The 17,253-nt window shown below is 38.8% G+C and overlaps 1 protein-coding gene and 1 long non-coding RNA gene across 7 annotated transcripts in view; one reads left to right on the top strand and one right to left on the bottom strand.

The window, feature by feature from the left end:
* Positions 1-67: 67 nt before the first annotated feature.
* On the top strand, positions 68-1,082 carry LOC146894738 (uncharacterized). The gene is made up of 2 exons (XR_015001907.2): positions 68-171; positions 441-1,082. It is a non-coding gene; the product is annotated as an uncharacterized LOC146894738 (long non-coding RNA).
* A 256-nt stretch (positions 1,083-1,338) lies between these two features.
* The window catches only part of LOC125408263 (uncharacterized), a 33,477-nt gene continuing 17,562 nt past the window's right edge, over positions 1,339-17,253 (bottom strand). For 4 of the 6 annotated variants that reach the window (XM_048446386.3, XM_048446384.3, XM_048446385.3 and 1 more), the window contains exons 6-10: positions 16,188-16,273; positions 15,520-15,646; positions 14,388-14,471; positions 13,774-13,853; positions 1,339-12,954 (exon numbers count right to left, since the gene is read on the bottom strand). In XM_048446386.3, the coding sequence (XP_048302343.2) occupies positions 10,708-12,954; positions 13,774-13,853; positions 14,388-14,471; positions 15,520-15,646; positions 16,188-16,273 (2,624 nt within the window). In that variant the 3' untranslated portion in view covers positions 1,339-10,707. The remainder of the gene's footprint in view (positions 12,955-13,773; positions 13,854-14,387; positions 14,472-15,519; positions 15,647-16,187; positions 16,274-17,253) is intronic. The other 2 variants (XR_015737748.1, XR_015737749.1) reach the window with 2 other exon arrangements.

Genomic DNA, 17,253 nt, shown 5'->3' with positions numbered 1-17,253 from the left:
AAGCAGAGGAACTACAAATCCCAGAGTCCGTACCGGAAGAAACCGAAGGAAACAACCGACAGTGCTTCCGTTTCCGGCCTAGGGCTGCTGGACCGGTTCCGGCTCCAGCTCTGGTTCTGCCTCTCGTGATTTAGAAGCCGGTCAAAGAAATTAGAATTCCCTCCCACGAAGGTGCAGTTGGCTCTCGATGAACCGGATGCAGGGAAGAGAGGCAGAAACAGACCCACAGGGTTGAGGTCACAGTTACGAGGGTGGTCCGGGCTGCGGGTGGGGATCACCCACTAGCGGGACTTCAGAGGCAGGTCCGGTGCCAGAAGGCAGGGAGGTTAGAAGACGGTGTGTGTGCTCGCAGGTCGTTTCTACACACAGCTTTGAGGTGATTAGGTCCAGTTTGAGCGTAGGACTCCACAAAATGAACTAAATCCTATTTAATTATTCAGCCTTTTAGATCGTGATATCTCCTCTTTATCTGGACACCGTCTCTGTTCCGACAGTTGAGACTTGGGGTTTTCTGTCCTATCGGATGCACAGAAGTCCATAACAGAATTGTTATGAAGACACCGGAAGTCGCTGGAGACATGAATTCTTTCCGGTCTTTAGACAAGCCGAGTTTGGTTAACAGCATCTTCACTGGCCAACTTAAAACTACCTGTAATTCCATCTCCAGATCTCCGCACTCGCTCTCCTCTCTTTCCTTCCCCCTCTTCTCCCCAATTTATTCCCTCCCTCCCTCCCTCCCTCTCTCTCTAATACTTAATTCTGGTTTGTCTGAAATTTGCTATGTAGATATACATATATATAGACCAGGATTGCATTACAGATGGTTGTGAGCCACTATGTGGTTGCCAGGAATTGAACTCAGGACCTTTGGAAGATCGGGCAATGTTCTTAACCACTGAGCCATCTCTCCAGCCCTTCACATTTTCCTTTTAGCTTATTCTTTGACGTTGTTTTTGAAGATTTTTGTTTTGTTGTTTGAGACAGGGTTTCTCTGTGTAGACCAAGCTTGGCTTCAAACTCACAAAGATCCGCCTGCCTCTGCCTTCCAAGTTCTAGGATTAAAGGCATGTGCTACTACTGTCCGGCTTTGTTATTTATTTCTTTGTTTGTTTGTTTGTTTATTGAGAGATTTTTAAAAGATTTAGTTGGGTGTGATAGTGACAATTTTAATCCCAGCACACCAGAAGCAGAGTCAGATCTCTGAGTTTAAGACCAGCCTGGTCTGGTCTACATCATGAGTTCCAGGCCAGACCCTGTTTCAAAAATAAATAAGTCGATGACTGTTTTATCTTAAGTTACTTTTCTGTTGCTGTAAAGAAACACCATGACAAAGGCAACTTTTAAAGAAAAGCATTTAATTCTGGTTTTGCTTACAGTTTCCGAGGGTGAATATATAACCATCATGGCAGGGAGCATGGTGGTAGGCAGGAGGTATGACACTGTAATAGTAGCTGAAAGCTTACATATTCAGACTACTACGAGGCAGGAAGACTGAGCCTGGCATGAGATTTTGAAGCCTCAAAGCCCACCTCCAAGTGAGACACCTCCTCCAAGGCCACACCTCCTGATCTTTCCCCCAAACAGTTCCACCAACCAAGGAACCAAGTACTCAAATGTATGAGCCTATGGTGGCCATTTTCATTCAAACCACCACATTCTATTCCCTAGCCCCCAAAAACTTGTAGCCATCTCATAATGCAAAATCTACTTTCAAAAATCCCCATTTTTGAAATTACAGTCTCAAGGCTATCTCTAAACTGCAACCCCCTGCAAAATTACAAAGCACGTTAATCACTTCCACTATACAACATAGACAATACATTACCAATCCAAAAGGGGTGAAAAGGGGGCATAGTGGAGAAATATTAGTCAAAACAAGACTGAAACCTGGCAGGGCAAACTCAAATGCCATAGCTTTATGTCCTGTGACAAAGAGTGTGATAGATCTCCACTCCTTGGACCTTTTTTGACTACAACACACCTCTCTTGAGCTGGTTCCACTTGGTGCAGGTCTCCTCGACAGATATTCTATGGCTCTGGAATCTCCAAAACCTTGGGGGTCTCTAACATAACCCAGGATTCACACAGCTTCACACAATGGCCTCGATGGCTTTCTTTAACCACAAAGGAAAGTTACACAACCCTTTAACTCCCGCATCCTCTTGACTCTAAAGCCAGGACCACATGGTTGGTGCTGCCAAATTCTGTTTGACTGGGCTGGGGAACCTGACCCCTTCCTTGGATTACATTTACAAAAGCTTTGATTTGTTGATACTTTATTTTGTTGAATAAGCTTTCTTTTGCTATACAGAAGATTCCTTAGGTATTTTCTGTTTACAAGCTGGAAGTCTGGTTGGATGGAGGTTTGCCTCAAGGGCATCACTCCCTTTGGATTTCACATTGGGCCTTTCTCTTTGAGCACAAGATTTGACTCCAACATAAAATTTCCTGGTGCTCTTTTTCTTCCTATTTTGTATTTCTTTTTGCTCCACTTGCGCTTTTTCATTGTAGATCTGCATAAGAGTGATCACAAAAACTGTCTTAGTTACTGTTCTATTGCTGTAAAAAGACATCATGATCAACACAACCAAAATCATTTAACAGGGAGTTTGCTTACAGTTTCAGAGGGTGAGTCTATGACCATCATAATGGCAAGCATGGCATGGTACTGGAGCACAAGCGAGAGTTTGCATCTGATCCACAAGGAGGAAGCAGAGGGCTCTGCAAGACCTCTTAATTCTTCCCAAGAGCAACTAGGAACCAAACATTCAAATATATGAGTCTATAAAGGTCATTCTCATTCAAACAATCACATGCCTGTAGGTATGTATGTGCACCAGATACGTACTTGGTGACTATGAAGGTTAAAAGGGGTGAGGGGTGGAGGGCACTGGATCACCTGAAACTGAAAGTTACATGTGACTGTGGACTACCAGGTGGGTGCTGGGAACTGGATCCAGGTCCTCTGCATGATTAACAGTTGCTCTTAACCACTGAGCACTCTCTCCAGCTCCACCCTCTGACACTATTGTACATGTATAATGTATTTTGATCATTTTCACACACTCATTACTTTCTCTCATCTCTCTCCCAGTCTCACTCAACTTCTTTCCAACAAGTCCTCCTTCTATTTTGTTTTAGTGACCCACTGGATGTTAAGTGTTTTATTTATGTATATATGCATGTGAATGCCCCCAAAACTACTAAAATGGAGTAGCTTTCATGAGCATAGAAGGGGGTCAATTACTGAAGTATGGGCAAATTACAGGTGGGTATCTACTGAGGAAAATAACATTTCCTCGCAACCACTAACTGCCAGTAGTTCCTTAGAGGGTTTTTATTCATTTGACTCCATTATTGGCTCCTACAAATGTTTGTCTTATTAACAGACTACATTGGCAGCCAGGACTCAGTCACCGTATACAGGAGCTATGCTGCGAGACTGGTCCTGTCTAGCTAAGCTCCAGAACTCAAACTGTTATGTTGTTCAAGCAGACGATCTAAATGAGGAATCCCACTCCAGTTGTGCTTTCCTGAACTCAATGGAATTGTCCTTTATCAAAGCTGAGGAGTGGATTTCTCTACTACAGACCTCATGGCAGGACTAGAAAAAATAGTCAAGAGTCCACATACCCTGTATTGTCTCAGGCTCTGGCCTTCACCAAACCACTGTATTATATTAAATATTAGCCAATATAGATTAGAATGCTTACTGCTCTTGCAGAAGACCTTGGTTCCATCCCTAGCACCCACATCAGGCAGCTCACAGCTACCTGTAATACCAGCTCTAGAGTATCTTATGTGCTCTTCTGGCCTCTTTGTGGACCTGCATGTATGTGACACCCATAAATTTATGCAGGTACACACACATATATGACATAGAACAATAAATCTTTTTAAATGAATTATTAGCAAAAATAATTGAACAATCACTTCTCAAAATAAAACATGGTCAATAAATACATGAAAAAATGTTCAAAATCCTTGGCTATCAGGGAGAAAAAAAGACTTCACTAAGATTCCAACTGCTCCCTTTCAGAATGGTTTGTCCAGCAAAACAAAAAAAAACAAGACCTGGTGTGGGTGAGGTAAGCCAGAACCCTTATACACTGTTGATGAGAATGGAAATCAGTATGGGGGCTACCCAAACAACTGGAAGCAGAACTATGGTTGATTCAGTTGTACCATTTCACTCCTGGATATACACCAAAGGAGGCAAGTCTGCATACCCATGTTAACAATAACACTACTCAGAGTAGCCAACTTAAAAAGTCAGCTTAGGTGTTCATTAATAAGTAGACTGAGCCGGGCAGTGGTGGCGCATTCCTTTAATCACCTTACTTGGGAGGCAGCAGGCAGATCTCCGTGAGGCCACCCTGGTCTACAAGAGCGAGTTCCAGGACAGCTAGAGCTGTTACACAGAGAAACCCTGTCGGAGGGGGGGCGGGGAGGAGAGAGAGAAATAGACTGAGAGATGGATCAGCGGCTAAGATTGCTCTTCCAGGGGACCAAATTGGTCCCCAACACCATTACTAGGTGGCTCAGAACATATAACTACAGTTCCAGGAGATCCAATACCCTCTGCTGTCCCCCTTGGGCACCCAAACGCATGGGGAAGACACATGTACATACAGTGGGAAAAGGGGGGGATGTGATACACAGAATGGAGCTTTCTTTAGTCATAAAGAAAAAAAATTAGGTAATTTTTAGGGAAGTGATGGAACTAAAATGCATAGTAAGCAAAATAAGCCAGATCCAGAGTGACCAATATTGCATTTTCTCTCATGCAGAGAATCAAAGAAAAAGATTCCTTTAAAAGTATGAAAGAGAAGATGGAGGCTTTGGGGTGCATGTGAATATGAGCAAAGTGCACTTTATACACACCTGAGTATTTCAAGATAGCTCTAAAAACAGTGATCTTGCCTAGCATGCTGATAGGTTCAGGTTCAGTCAATCCTTAGGAACCACAGTACATTGGGGGTAGAGATAGGATTGAAAGTTCAAGGTCATCCTTGACCACAGGTCAGATTTGAGGACAGTCTGTAATACATAAGATCCTATTTCAAATACACGTGTTTATGTGCGCGTATACACGCTAAGCTATCATTCTGTATCACTTATCAAAATTCCTGGCAGTATTTAAGGAAAGAAAGATTTGAAGTCATGGATTCAGAGGGCAAAATCGATCATGACAAGAAAGGGATGGTAGGTGGATGTGGCAGCAGGAGCTTGTGGGAGAACTGTTCACATCTTGGCAGATCACAAGTAGAGAGGTGGACCAAAATGGTTGGCAGGTAAAACCTTCAAAGACCCATCCCTACCCACAGCCTTCTAAAACGGTGGCACCAGCTGAAGAGACTACACATACAAACACATAGGCTTGTAGGGAACATTTCATTTTCAAAGCATACTAGCTTCAAACAAAATTCAAAATTATACTCTCTGGCTTCAATTATACTATACTGGCTACTCTTCCAGAGGACCTAAGTTCAATTCCCAGCAGCCACATGGAGGCTTATAACCATCTGTAACTCCAGTTCCAGACGACCTGATGCCTTCTTCTGACCTTTTGGGCAGCAGGTACATACCTGATGCATAAAAACATATGAAGGCAAAACATACACACAAAAACAAAACAACCAGGCAGTGATAATGCATGCCTTTAATACCAGTACTTGGGAGGCAGAGGCAGGTGAATCTCTGAGTCTGGTCTAAAAAGTGAGTTCCAAGACTGCCAGGGCTAGTCAGATATACTCTGTCTCAAAAAAAAAAAAAAAAAAAAAAAAAAAAAAAAAAAAAAAAAAAAAAAAAAAAAAAACTACATTATCTCACACTTGGAATCTAAAAAATAAATTGAAGTCACAGAAGTAAATGATAACAGTGGCTAAGATTTAGGAAAAATAAAGAGATGGCCATTTAAGAGAGCACACTTTCTGTTAGTAGTGTCAAGACAGCACATTCTCCTCTGTGACAACAGGGAACAATAATGTACTGTAACACATTAGGTGTTGGTAAAGTGGGCTGTTTTAGTTCCTGACAAATGAACTCTGTGAAGCCTAAAATGGACTTTCTGGGTTACACTCCAAGAGAGAAGTCCCTGCCACATCAATTACCATGCTCTGAGATACAGGTAAGCATCTATTTCCAGGGCCTATGGAACTCTGTGTAATAGAAAAGAACTATGTCAGGTGAAGATATATTCATTAGTTGCATCTACAGTCAATAAATAAAATTAGTGCCAGTTCTAACTATATTAATATAATGCAGTATTTTATCTTTGAGCTGGAATTGCAAGCTGGAGGTGGCTGGACTATATAAAAACTAAAGAAACTCAATCCTGCCTAAGAATTATTTTAAAAGTAAAGCTTGTGGTCTAATGTGAAATCTCTCATTAAAATTCCCTGTGAAATTAAACACAAAGTATTCTCTGGCTCTTAGAATGTAATGCATAGATTTATTCGATCCACTTGGTCTCAAGTCTACTTCCTTAGTGATTTTAAGACTCAATGTTATTATCAATTCGGCACTGAAAAGAGTACTAAAGTTATCTTACCCTCTCATCATAACACTATTTATCTCTCTCTACATGTACACTAACACTTGCTTTCCATACTTAGGTGTTCTGTTTCTGGGATCATACCTTTACAACTCTTACCTCTTTTTCAGTCTATTTATGCCCTAACAAATAAAACAAGTCACTTACTGGAAGCACAGATGATTTTCTAAACATCATCAGTCAGGTACAGTGGGCCATTACTGAAGCCACTTGAGGGGCTAATGCAGGAGGATCATTAATTTGAGGTCAGTTGCAATACACAGTGAATTCTAATCCAAACCTGAATTACACAGCAAGACCCTGTCTCAAAAACAAATAATGAAAAATTATTATTTATTAAGACAATTTCAATATCCTGGTCACTTCACAAAGTAACTTTTAAAAGGACCACACAAATTGTGATCAAGAATGAGTTTATCAGTGGGATGCAAAGATGGTTTATGGAAAATAAATCTGATATACTGAATGAACAAAATGAAAGGAAAACTGTATTGCAGAAAATATAGAGAATCGTGTAACAACATAGGATATCAACTGATGGTGACAACAGTCAGTAAATTAGACAGGAATTATAATGGCAGCACAAGAAAAACAAATACCATTATCATTCAGTGTGACAAAGCTTAGACTCGTCAAGGACAGGCACACCCTTCCATCTCTTCAGCAAACACTGGGGAAAGCCTAGGTGGAGCAATTAGGGTAAGAAAAAAGAAAAAAAAAATTCACCCAAGGAAACAAATTTGTTCCAGGTGACAGGGTGTCAACACAGAAAATTACTCTGTGAAAAAATTTTTAAGAAACTCATAAAAGTTCAATGATTTTCAAACCAACACAAAGTGTCTTTACAAAAAAAAAACAAAGTGTCTTTACATACTACAAATTTAAAAAGCAAAAATATTATATACCCTATTGAACTGCATAAAATGAGAGAGAATAAAATTAAACAGGGAAAAATCTAAACCACTATGAACAAGCCTATAACAAATGGCAAGGTATCCCATGCACATTGAGAGAATCACCACTGTTAAAATGTCCATCCTACCCAAAGTGCTTTATAGATTTATTGCCATGACATTAACAAATCAAATGGCATTTTTCACAGGCTTAGGAAAAAAATCCCAAGTCATAAAAAACCAAAACCTTTCAAATTAGCCCAAAAACTAAAATAAAAACAAAAGTTTTAGGTTTAACAATGTATTACAGGGCTAGAGATGAAGCTCAATTGGTAGAGCATGCATTTGATACCCAAGCATTGCACCCAAATCAAAACAAAATAAAAAGCAAACAAAAATGATGAGTGTAGTGGTGCATGCCTGGAATCCTACCACTGAAGGCAGGGGCAAGAGATCAAAAGGCCAAGATCATTCTTGACCGTTCAGTTATTTCAGAGCAATCTAGGCTCCAGGAAACCTTTTCTCAAGGAATCATTAAAAAAGAAAAATACATTACATAGGCAGTAACCAAACAGTACAATATTGATACAGACAACATAACAAAAATAGTTTAGCTATAAACTTATCATTGCTAGGCATAGCGGCACATAACTGTAATCCCAGCACTCTGGAAGGTAGAGAGACAGGTGGATCTCTGTGAGCTTGAGGCTAACCTGGTCGATTTCAGACCAAACAGAGTTACACAGAGAGACTATCTCAAAACCTTATACAAACCAGGTGAGAATGGTGTATGTCTTTAATCCTAGTACTTAGGAGGGAGAGGCAGGCAGATCTCTGTAAGTTCGAAGCCAGTCTGGACTACAAAGTGAGTTCCAGGACAGCCAAAGCAACAAAGAGAAACAACCTCAAAAAAATAAGGAAGGAAGGAAGGAAGGAAGGAAGGAAGCCAAAACAAAACCCTTATACGGTCAAAATACTTTCAAAAATGGGTTTAGAACTATAGCTTGAGGGTAGAGTATGTGCCTAGCATTCATGAGGCCACAAATTCAATTTCAAGCACCAAAACATAAATGCTTATAACCAAATTTTCAACAAAACTATCAAACCATAAAAAGAATTGTTAAACAAATAAAAGGAACTGACAAAAGTGGACACACAAGCAAAACTATACCACTAACTATGGTGTGTATATGTGTATGTGTAGTAACATAAACTCAGAGGTCAAGGAAAAAAGGAAATAAAATTAAATAACAGTAAAAGAAATACAGTTAAACTGGGTAGGCTGGTTCATACTGAAAATCTCTGCACTCAAAGGCCTGAGGAGAAACTGCTGCAAGTTTAAGATCAACCTCGTCCACACAGTGAGTTCTATGCTATCATAGATTACATAATGAGATCACCTCCAACAAACAAAACGCTGAAAATCAAATCTTAGACTGCTGACACAATAAAACTCCAAAAAGAATGCTTCTTGACACACCAGCAAAGAATTTTGGAGCTAACATGAAAAGCACAGGAATAAAAAGCAAATATAAAAAATTAGGGCAACATGAAACTGAAGATTTACAAAGCAGAGGAGAAAACAAACCTGAAATGGCAGGTATACAGATGGAAAAATATCTGCAAATCATATATACTACAGTGGGTCTATGTCTAAAACAGAGCAACTCAGGTAACTTCTTCACAGCAAAATACATATACATTGATTTTAAAACTGATAACTGAAATTAATATTTTAGCAAAGACATACAAATGGCTTATAGATTAGAAAAATGCAACTCAAAACTTATAAAACTATCTCACATTTTAAAATGACACATAGAAAGAAAAAAGTAAAAAGGTAAGCAATAAAATGACTAGGTATATCATTGGGAATATAAACTGATAGCTATTACAAAACAGTACAGACATAATGAATTAAAAGTATACCTATCGTTACTATAACAAACCCACTTTGGGGATTGCATCTGAGGACATAAGATCATTAATTAAAAAGAGACAGCGACACTAACATTCAATGAAGCAATACTCCCAACAGTCGAGGTATGGAAACTAAGTATCCATAGACATACCAAAGCATAATTAAATGTCCTGAAACAAAGTAACTGACCATAGCACAGCTCTACCTTGAGGACATCAGGTAAACAGCTAGGTGTGATGGCACAGCCTAAAGCAGAAAGACTGGGAGTTTGGGATTCAGTTTGAGCTACAGAGTACGACCCTGTCACAAAACAGACAAAAGATAAAAAACCTAGGCATAGTTAATACAGATACTAAATGACTTAACAAGTAGAGACTAAAGAAAAGCTTAACTCCAACCAGAGAAAGGGTAACGGCTACCAGAGACTGGGAACTCAAAGAAAGGGGTTGTCTTGGTCAGACCCAAATCTTCTTATGTAAGTATGCAAACACTATGTGACATACTACGATTTCAGTGCTAGTAAAATATATACTTTAAGACAGTTGAGTCATCTCGACACTAAGGAGATTGAGCCAGGACTGCCATGAGCTCGAGATCAGTCTAGACTACATGATTTTCATACTCGTCTAGGTCAAAACGTGAAAGTAACTCGAAAAAAGACAAAGGGGAAGAGGGGCACATGTGACAACAAACAAAGTAGTGAATGTGTTCATTGGTTCATAATGCCAGCATGGGACATATACTAGACACTAGGTATAAACAATAGTTTTCAATCACATCAAACAGAAATATTTTAAAAAGGAAAACCTATTATGGAATTTAGAAATTTATAATTGAAGTCATAAAAATACACAAATATAGAAATATTCAAAGTTCATCTAGAAGCACCCAGGAAATCCATGTGTTGCCATCTAAATCTTCAAGGCATTGAAGTAAATCCCCTATTATACATACGTGGTTTGTGTTCAGTCTGTAACCACCACATAAGTCAAAGGTAAAGTTATTTCCCAAATTTCAGTAAGATTTTTCTCAACTGTGAGATTACAAGTGAACTAAGCAAACAATGATATTTCTACATGTCTTGCATCAACACACATAGAAACACTAAAGGTTTCCATTTCCTATACTACAAACCTTGACAGAGTTCACCGATCTTGAGATTTTGATCTCTCCCATATCCTTAAACTCAGAGCTTCCTCAGATTGAGTTGCTCTTACAGCAAATAGTGACAACTGAATGCTTTCATACATTGATTATTATAAGACTTTTATAGACTGAATTCTGATTGCAAAGGATGGATCAAGGGCTTCCAGAACAATGTTCTGAATACCTTACATTCAAAGGCTTTCCCCCCAATGGGGATTTTCATGCTCATTAGCATCAGCAGAAGCAGTGAAGGATTCCCTGCATTCCTTATATTCATACGGTTTCTCTCCTGTGTGTTTCCGTAAATGCTTATTAAGGCCTGAGTGCTCTGTAAAGGCTTTTCCACAGTACTGACATACATAGGGTTTCTCTCCAGTGTGAATTCGCATGTGAACTCGAAGGTACGAAGACCATAAAAATGACTTTCCACATATTATACACTGAAAAGGCTTCTCTCCAGTGTGAGTTCGCATGTGAACAGGAAGGTAGGAAGAACATGTAAATGTTTTCCCACACACTGTACACTGAAAGGGCTTTTCTCCAGTGTGAATTTTCAAATGCACATTAAGATAAGAGGAAGAAGCAAAGGCTTTCCCACAGTGGTCACATTCAAAGGGTTTCTCTCCTTTGTGACTTCTTATATGTGCAATAAGGCCTGAGGAAGTGCTAAAGGCTTTTCCACATTCTTGGCATGCATAGGACTTCTCCCCAGTGTGATTTCTTAAGTGTATAGTAAGGCCTGAACGAGCAGTGAAGTCTTTCCCACAGTAAGTGCATTTATAGGGTTTTACTCCAGTGTGAATCCGAAAGTGGGTCTCAAGGGAGGAGGAGTTTCTAAAGGATTTTGTGCACACCTTACACTGAAAAGGTCTCTCAGAACTGTGAGTTTTTATGTGTACAGTAAGTTGAGCAAAACTAATAAAGCCTTTTCCACATTCCTTACACTCATAGGGCCTTTCACCAGTATGTGTTCTTATGTGTTTAGTAAGGCATGAGCGCTCAGGGAAGGTTTTCCCACACTCCTTACATTCATATGGTTTCTCTCCAGTGTGAGTTCTCATATGAATACGAAGATAAGAAGACCGTGTAAATGTTTTGTCACACTGATTACACTCAAAGGGTTTCTCTCCAGTGTGAGTTCTTAAATGTCCAACAAGAGATGAGGAATGAGCCAAAGCTTTCCCACACTGATAGCATTCAAAGGGCTTCTCTCCTGTATGAATTCTTATATGTTCAACAAGGCCAGAGGATGTACTGAAGGCTTTCCCACATTCTTTACACTCATAGGGCTTCTCACCATTGTGAATTAGTACATGCTTAGTAAGGCCTGAACGTGCAGTGAAGTCTTTCCCACAGTAATTACATTTGTATGGTTTTATTCCAGTGTGAATTCGGAAGTGGGTCTTAAGGCATGAGGAATTTCTAAAGGTCCTTGCACATACCTTACAACGAAAGGGTTTTTCACCAGTGTGAGTTTTTATATGTTCAGTTAGCTGAGCAAAGCTGGTGAAGGCTTTCTCACATTCTGTGCACGGATAGGGCCTCTCTCCAGTGTGCTTTCGTAAGTGTATCGTAAGCCAAGAGCGACCACTGAAGGCTTTCCCACACACTTTACACTCATAGGGCTTTTCTCCGGTATGAGTTCGTATGTGACCCAGCAGGTAAGAGGAACGTGTGAATGCCTTCCCACATATGTTACACTCAAAGGGCTTCTCTCCAGTATGAGTTCTCAAATGCGTAGTAAGGTAAGAAGATGATGCAAAGGCATTCCCACACTGGTCACACTGATACGGTTTCTCTCCTGTGTGACTTCTCATATGTTCTGTAAGGCGTGAGGGTTGAATGAAGGTCTTCCCACATTCCTTACACTCGTAAGACTTCTCCCGAGTGTGCTGTCGTAGATGTACAATTAAACTTGAGCGCTCAGTGAAGGCTTTCCCACATTCCTTACAGTCATAGGGTTTCTCCACAGTGTGGCTTTGCATATGGATATTAAGGTAGATAGGATGTGTGAAGATTTTTTCACATTTCTTACATTCATAGTATTTTTTTTCAGTGGGAATTATAACACGCTCATTATGACTTACAGGATGAGTAGAAGCTTGTCCACTAGGGGAAGAACTATGCACCTCGAGGTCTAAGTGACTGATCAAAGTTTTCCCACAGTCACTGCATTCAGTGGATTTTCCCAGACTGCACATTTTCTGGGAAACATCTGGAGTCAAAGTGAAAGATTTTACACACTGGTCCAACTGAAAAATGTTCTTTTCAGTAGAAGTTTCTTTAAGTGGTGGCAGCAAGTCTTTTCCACACAAATTACTCTCTGAAGTCTTCTCTGTATTTAGCCTACTAACGTGAGTCTGAGGGCATGAATTTTCACTGAAAACTCTTCCAACTTGCATAGAGCTGCCAAGCACCCCTGCATTGTGCTTTCTTCCCTATTGACAAAGGGCAAAAAAAAAAAAAGATTAAAGGATTGTTCAGACTTGCAAAGGAATGTGAACTTGTGAGAATTCAGACACACTAAACTAATTTATGCTGAGTATGTTGGTTTACTCCTGCAGTCCCAACACTCTGAAGGCTTCGTCTACAGTGAGTGATAGTGAGCCCGTCTGATAAAAGGAAAAAAAAATGAGAAAAAAAAAAGGAAGAAAATGAGAGAACGAGATAAGAGTCCCTTGCCTGTGATAGCTATTTCTATCAAGTATCTTTCATTTGTATCTATTTTTATTAGTGAATTTCTAATCTACCCTGAACTGGGACAATAAAAAGTATACAGTTCCCCCAAGGAGTATGGCTCCTAGTAGGTCAACCATGCTCCAGTGTGTGGCCCTACACACACCAAGGAGTGGTTTGGTTAGTACAAATTCAAATTGGTAGATTACTTACTTTAAAAAAAAAAAATGTAAAGTTGGCGTACAGAAGTGGAGGTTACTGGGTCTTGGAGGATTTAGAAGTGGGAGGTGAATATTATCAAAATACATTATATGAGATATTCTCAAATAATTTAAAAAAAGAGAGAGAAAGAAAAGAAATATTTTGGGGCTGCCTCAGGTAAAAAAGCACTTGCTGCTCTTCCAAAGGACCCAGGTTAGTTTGCCAGCACCCACATGGTCACAACTGTCTATAACTTCAGTTCCAGGGAATCAGATGCCCTAGTCTGTTCTCAAGGCCACCAGAAATGCACATGATAAACAGACGTATTTGCAGGCAAAGCACCCATAAACATAAAAGTAAATTTCATTTGTAAGTCTTACCAGTTGCTTTCCATTTGACATATCTGACCAAAATATATCCTCAAGTGCTGTCCCTTTTGTCTTAAGGTGCATTTCCCATTCTAAAGTGAAACCAGAAAATATATATAAGAATTTTCACAACAAATGAAAGGTTACATTTTTAAAAACAGGCAAAAACCCACATTATGTGGCCAGGTATGGTGGTGCACACACCATTAGGAGGCAGAGGCAAGTAGATATGTGAGTTCAAGGCCAGTCTGGTCTATAAAGCTGAGTTCCAGGCCAGAACTTCATTTATGTTTTCTTTCATATTAAAACACATTAAACAATAAAGCAAAGAAAGATTAAAGCATCTAAGTCTAAAATTTGACCAGCATAGGATATGGTGTCAGAGAAATAGTAATAAACAAATTTTTCTATTAAAATTAAATAGGATGGTAAATAGAATAATTAGAGAAAAGGAGGAAAAAACAGTACATCACAGACGCTATACATTAGCTTTTCCTATTAAAATTAAATTGTGTTCCAAGGACCTCAGCCTTCAGATTCAAGGTGATCTTCTAACAGTTCCTTTGACACACTTCCAAACATACAGAACTTGACAATAACAAGAAATGTTTTCAACAGATACTAACCTTGGAGAATTCCTTGTTCCATTATTGTCAACTCTACTTTCTGCTCCAACCAAGAAATCAGGCTGGGTTTGAACAACTGACCTCCTAAACAGAAACAGATACATCACTGAAGTCTCACAATACTCCGCAATGACAGAAAGCTACATTTCTCAAGAAATACTTAAAATTATTAACAGCTCAGAATACAAATGTTTATGCTATTGATGACTAGAAGTTTTCTGTGACCCACCAAATCCACATTCCTAACTAAATGCACATTTAAGAAACACCAGTGAGGACCAAGTCTGTTGATGGATACACACAATCTCTACATGTAATCTCAGCATTCACAAGGCTGAGGCAAGAAGATCATGACTTTCAGGCCAGTCGTGTCTACAGGGCTAACTAGTGAGATCTGTCTCAAGAAACCAAAAAATGGCTGAGGACATAGTTCAGTAGTAGAGCACTTGCCTAGACTGTACAAGGTCCTAAATTCAATCCCTACTACTGCCAATAAATAAATAAATAAATACTATTTAATGACGTGTAATATTCCTATGACTTCATTATTAATGAAAAGTCTATGCTTTAAAATAATGTAAAATAAAATGCACTGAACTATTTCTTCTAATAAGATCTAGTAAAAGTAATGGAAGTGTAATAAAGTCACTACCACCAATACTCCTCAGGGATACAGATCAAACCCAGAGCCACATATATCTAAATAAGCACTCTACCACAAAGAAACATACCCACCTATTACTCTTTATTCTCACATGGAAAAAATAATCTTAATCTTATCTTTAAAAACAGATTCATAAAGATTGCTAAATCAAAACAACAACCAGGTTTGATAGCACACATCTGTAATCCCAGCTCTCAGAAGACTGAGATAGAATACTGAGAGCTTAAAGCTAGTCTGAGCTATAGAGTAAGACCCTGTCATAATACAAAAACAAGTCAAAAGGAGAAAGAATCTCAAAATAACACTGTTAGTATAGTAACAGTTAAGCTACTAACCACCATTTGGTTGAGAACTACCATGATGGAATAATTAAGGAAAGGATTTAATCTGTTATTTCTCACTATTCTCTGAGCTGACATCACATTCTAGAACACTATTTCTGTTAGTTTATGATGTTGGCAGTCTCACCTACTGTGGCCAGGTTCTGGTAGTTCTCCAGCATCACGTCTCTGTAGAGGCTTCTCTGAATTGGATCCAGTGAAGTCCACTCTTCCTGGGTAAAGTCCACAGTCACATCTTCAAAGGTCACTGCATCCTGAAAGAGGAAGTAATAGATAGAGAGAGAGAGAGAGAGAGAGAGAGAGAGAGAGAGATAAAAGTCTAAGGTCCCTATAACCTGTCTCAAGTCTCAGTATTTCTAGAACATCTCTCTATCCACACTCACTCTGTACACATTCAATACTCATGGATGTTGGGACACACTCTCAAGACATTTCAAATTGTTATGTGATTACAAGTGAATTTACTGCTTTAAAAGGGAGATTTTCATCTTTATCATTTGTCACAACACATAAAATAATAAATATCTCACCACTAACAGAACTCAAGACACATGATTACTAAAATACGAAGATAATTTTCGAGGTAATCAGTCATCTAAATAAGAAACGTGCCTTTGGGGAAAATTCAACCAGGGATTTAGTCATGGCATAGGTTTCTGGTTTGCTATAAGGGCAAGTCTACCTATGAGAAAATGTCTTCTAGGCCAGTTTCATATTAACTTTAGATTTAAATAAAAAAACTGCCAATCTTGGCTAAGTGCATAAAATAGGAAATACACTTCTTATTGAACTTACCACCTGCTGTGCCTCCATGAAGGTATGTCTTGTCAAAAAACCTTGTTCCAGTGTTAAATCTTTGGTTTGTAGATGTTTTTCCAATTCTGGAATTAAAGCCACAAAATAAGATTAGATTTAAATAATAGAACAGTATAGCAAAGAAGTTAAAAATGTCTCTGTGCTTTTTAAATAAACCTGGTAAGCAAACTGGAGATTTAGAGGAAAATTTGCTAAATATTAATTCTGTCAAAATTAATATGTGGTAATAAAACAAAAACATGTCACCAGAGAGAAAAAGGAAGAAATATCATCAAAGTACAGCATGGTATGGTGATGCACACCTGCAATCCCAGCACACACAAATCTAAGGTTGGAGAATCAACTATTTAAAACTATACTATAATGAAAAACAGAGAGAGAAGCATTTGAGGCAAATCCCAGGATACATAATTGAAACTGTTCTACCACAGCACACACAACACAGAGAGACAGACAGATGAAAAACAGAAAAGGAAATAAAACAATGAGCTTGGCACTCCAGGAGGCAGACAGTGAATCTCTGAGTTCAAGACCAGCCTAGTGTACAAAGTAAGTTCCAGATCAGCCTGGGACACACAGTAACTCAAAAAAATGAAACAAGCAAAAGCAAAAAGCAATTAACTTGAATCATAATATGCTATTTCATGAGATCACAGAATTTTGAGAGGGACAAAAAGGAGAGTTGATAATGATGTATGCCACTGATCAATATTATTCTTCACAAACATTCACCTTGAAGAACTCTGTGTGGTTACCAATTCTTTTTTCAAGCAAGTCAAAGCAGTGAATTTGGTAAGTGTCTGACGTCCTATACATAGACAAAGTTGCATTAATGGAAGAGATGGCAAACTTTTCTATGATTCGGGTCTATAATACATTTTTTTTTCCAATACAAGGTGTCATGTAAATCTACTGGGATTACAGGCAGGCACAATCAAATGTAGCTTTTGGTCTACAATTCTAATAAAAGTAGTTAATTATTTCAGAAAGACTAAATCGCAGCAATATTTCCTAGGCAATAAGCAATTAACTTATAAATATTATA

The sequence above is a fragment of the Myodes glareolus genome, chromosome 4, assembly GCF_982192425.1.
Source record: "Myodes glareolus chromosome 4, mMyoGla1.1, whole genome shotgun sequence".
Taxonomy (NCBI): domain Eukaryota; kingdom Metazoa; phylum Chordata; class Mammalia; order Rodentia; family Cricetidae; genus Myodes; species Myodes glareolus.
Note: the sequence above shows the minus strand (reverse complement) of the source record. Positions and strands in the feature narration are given on the sequence as shown.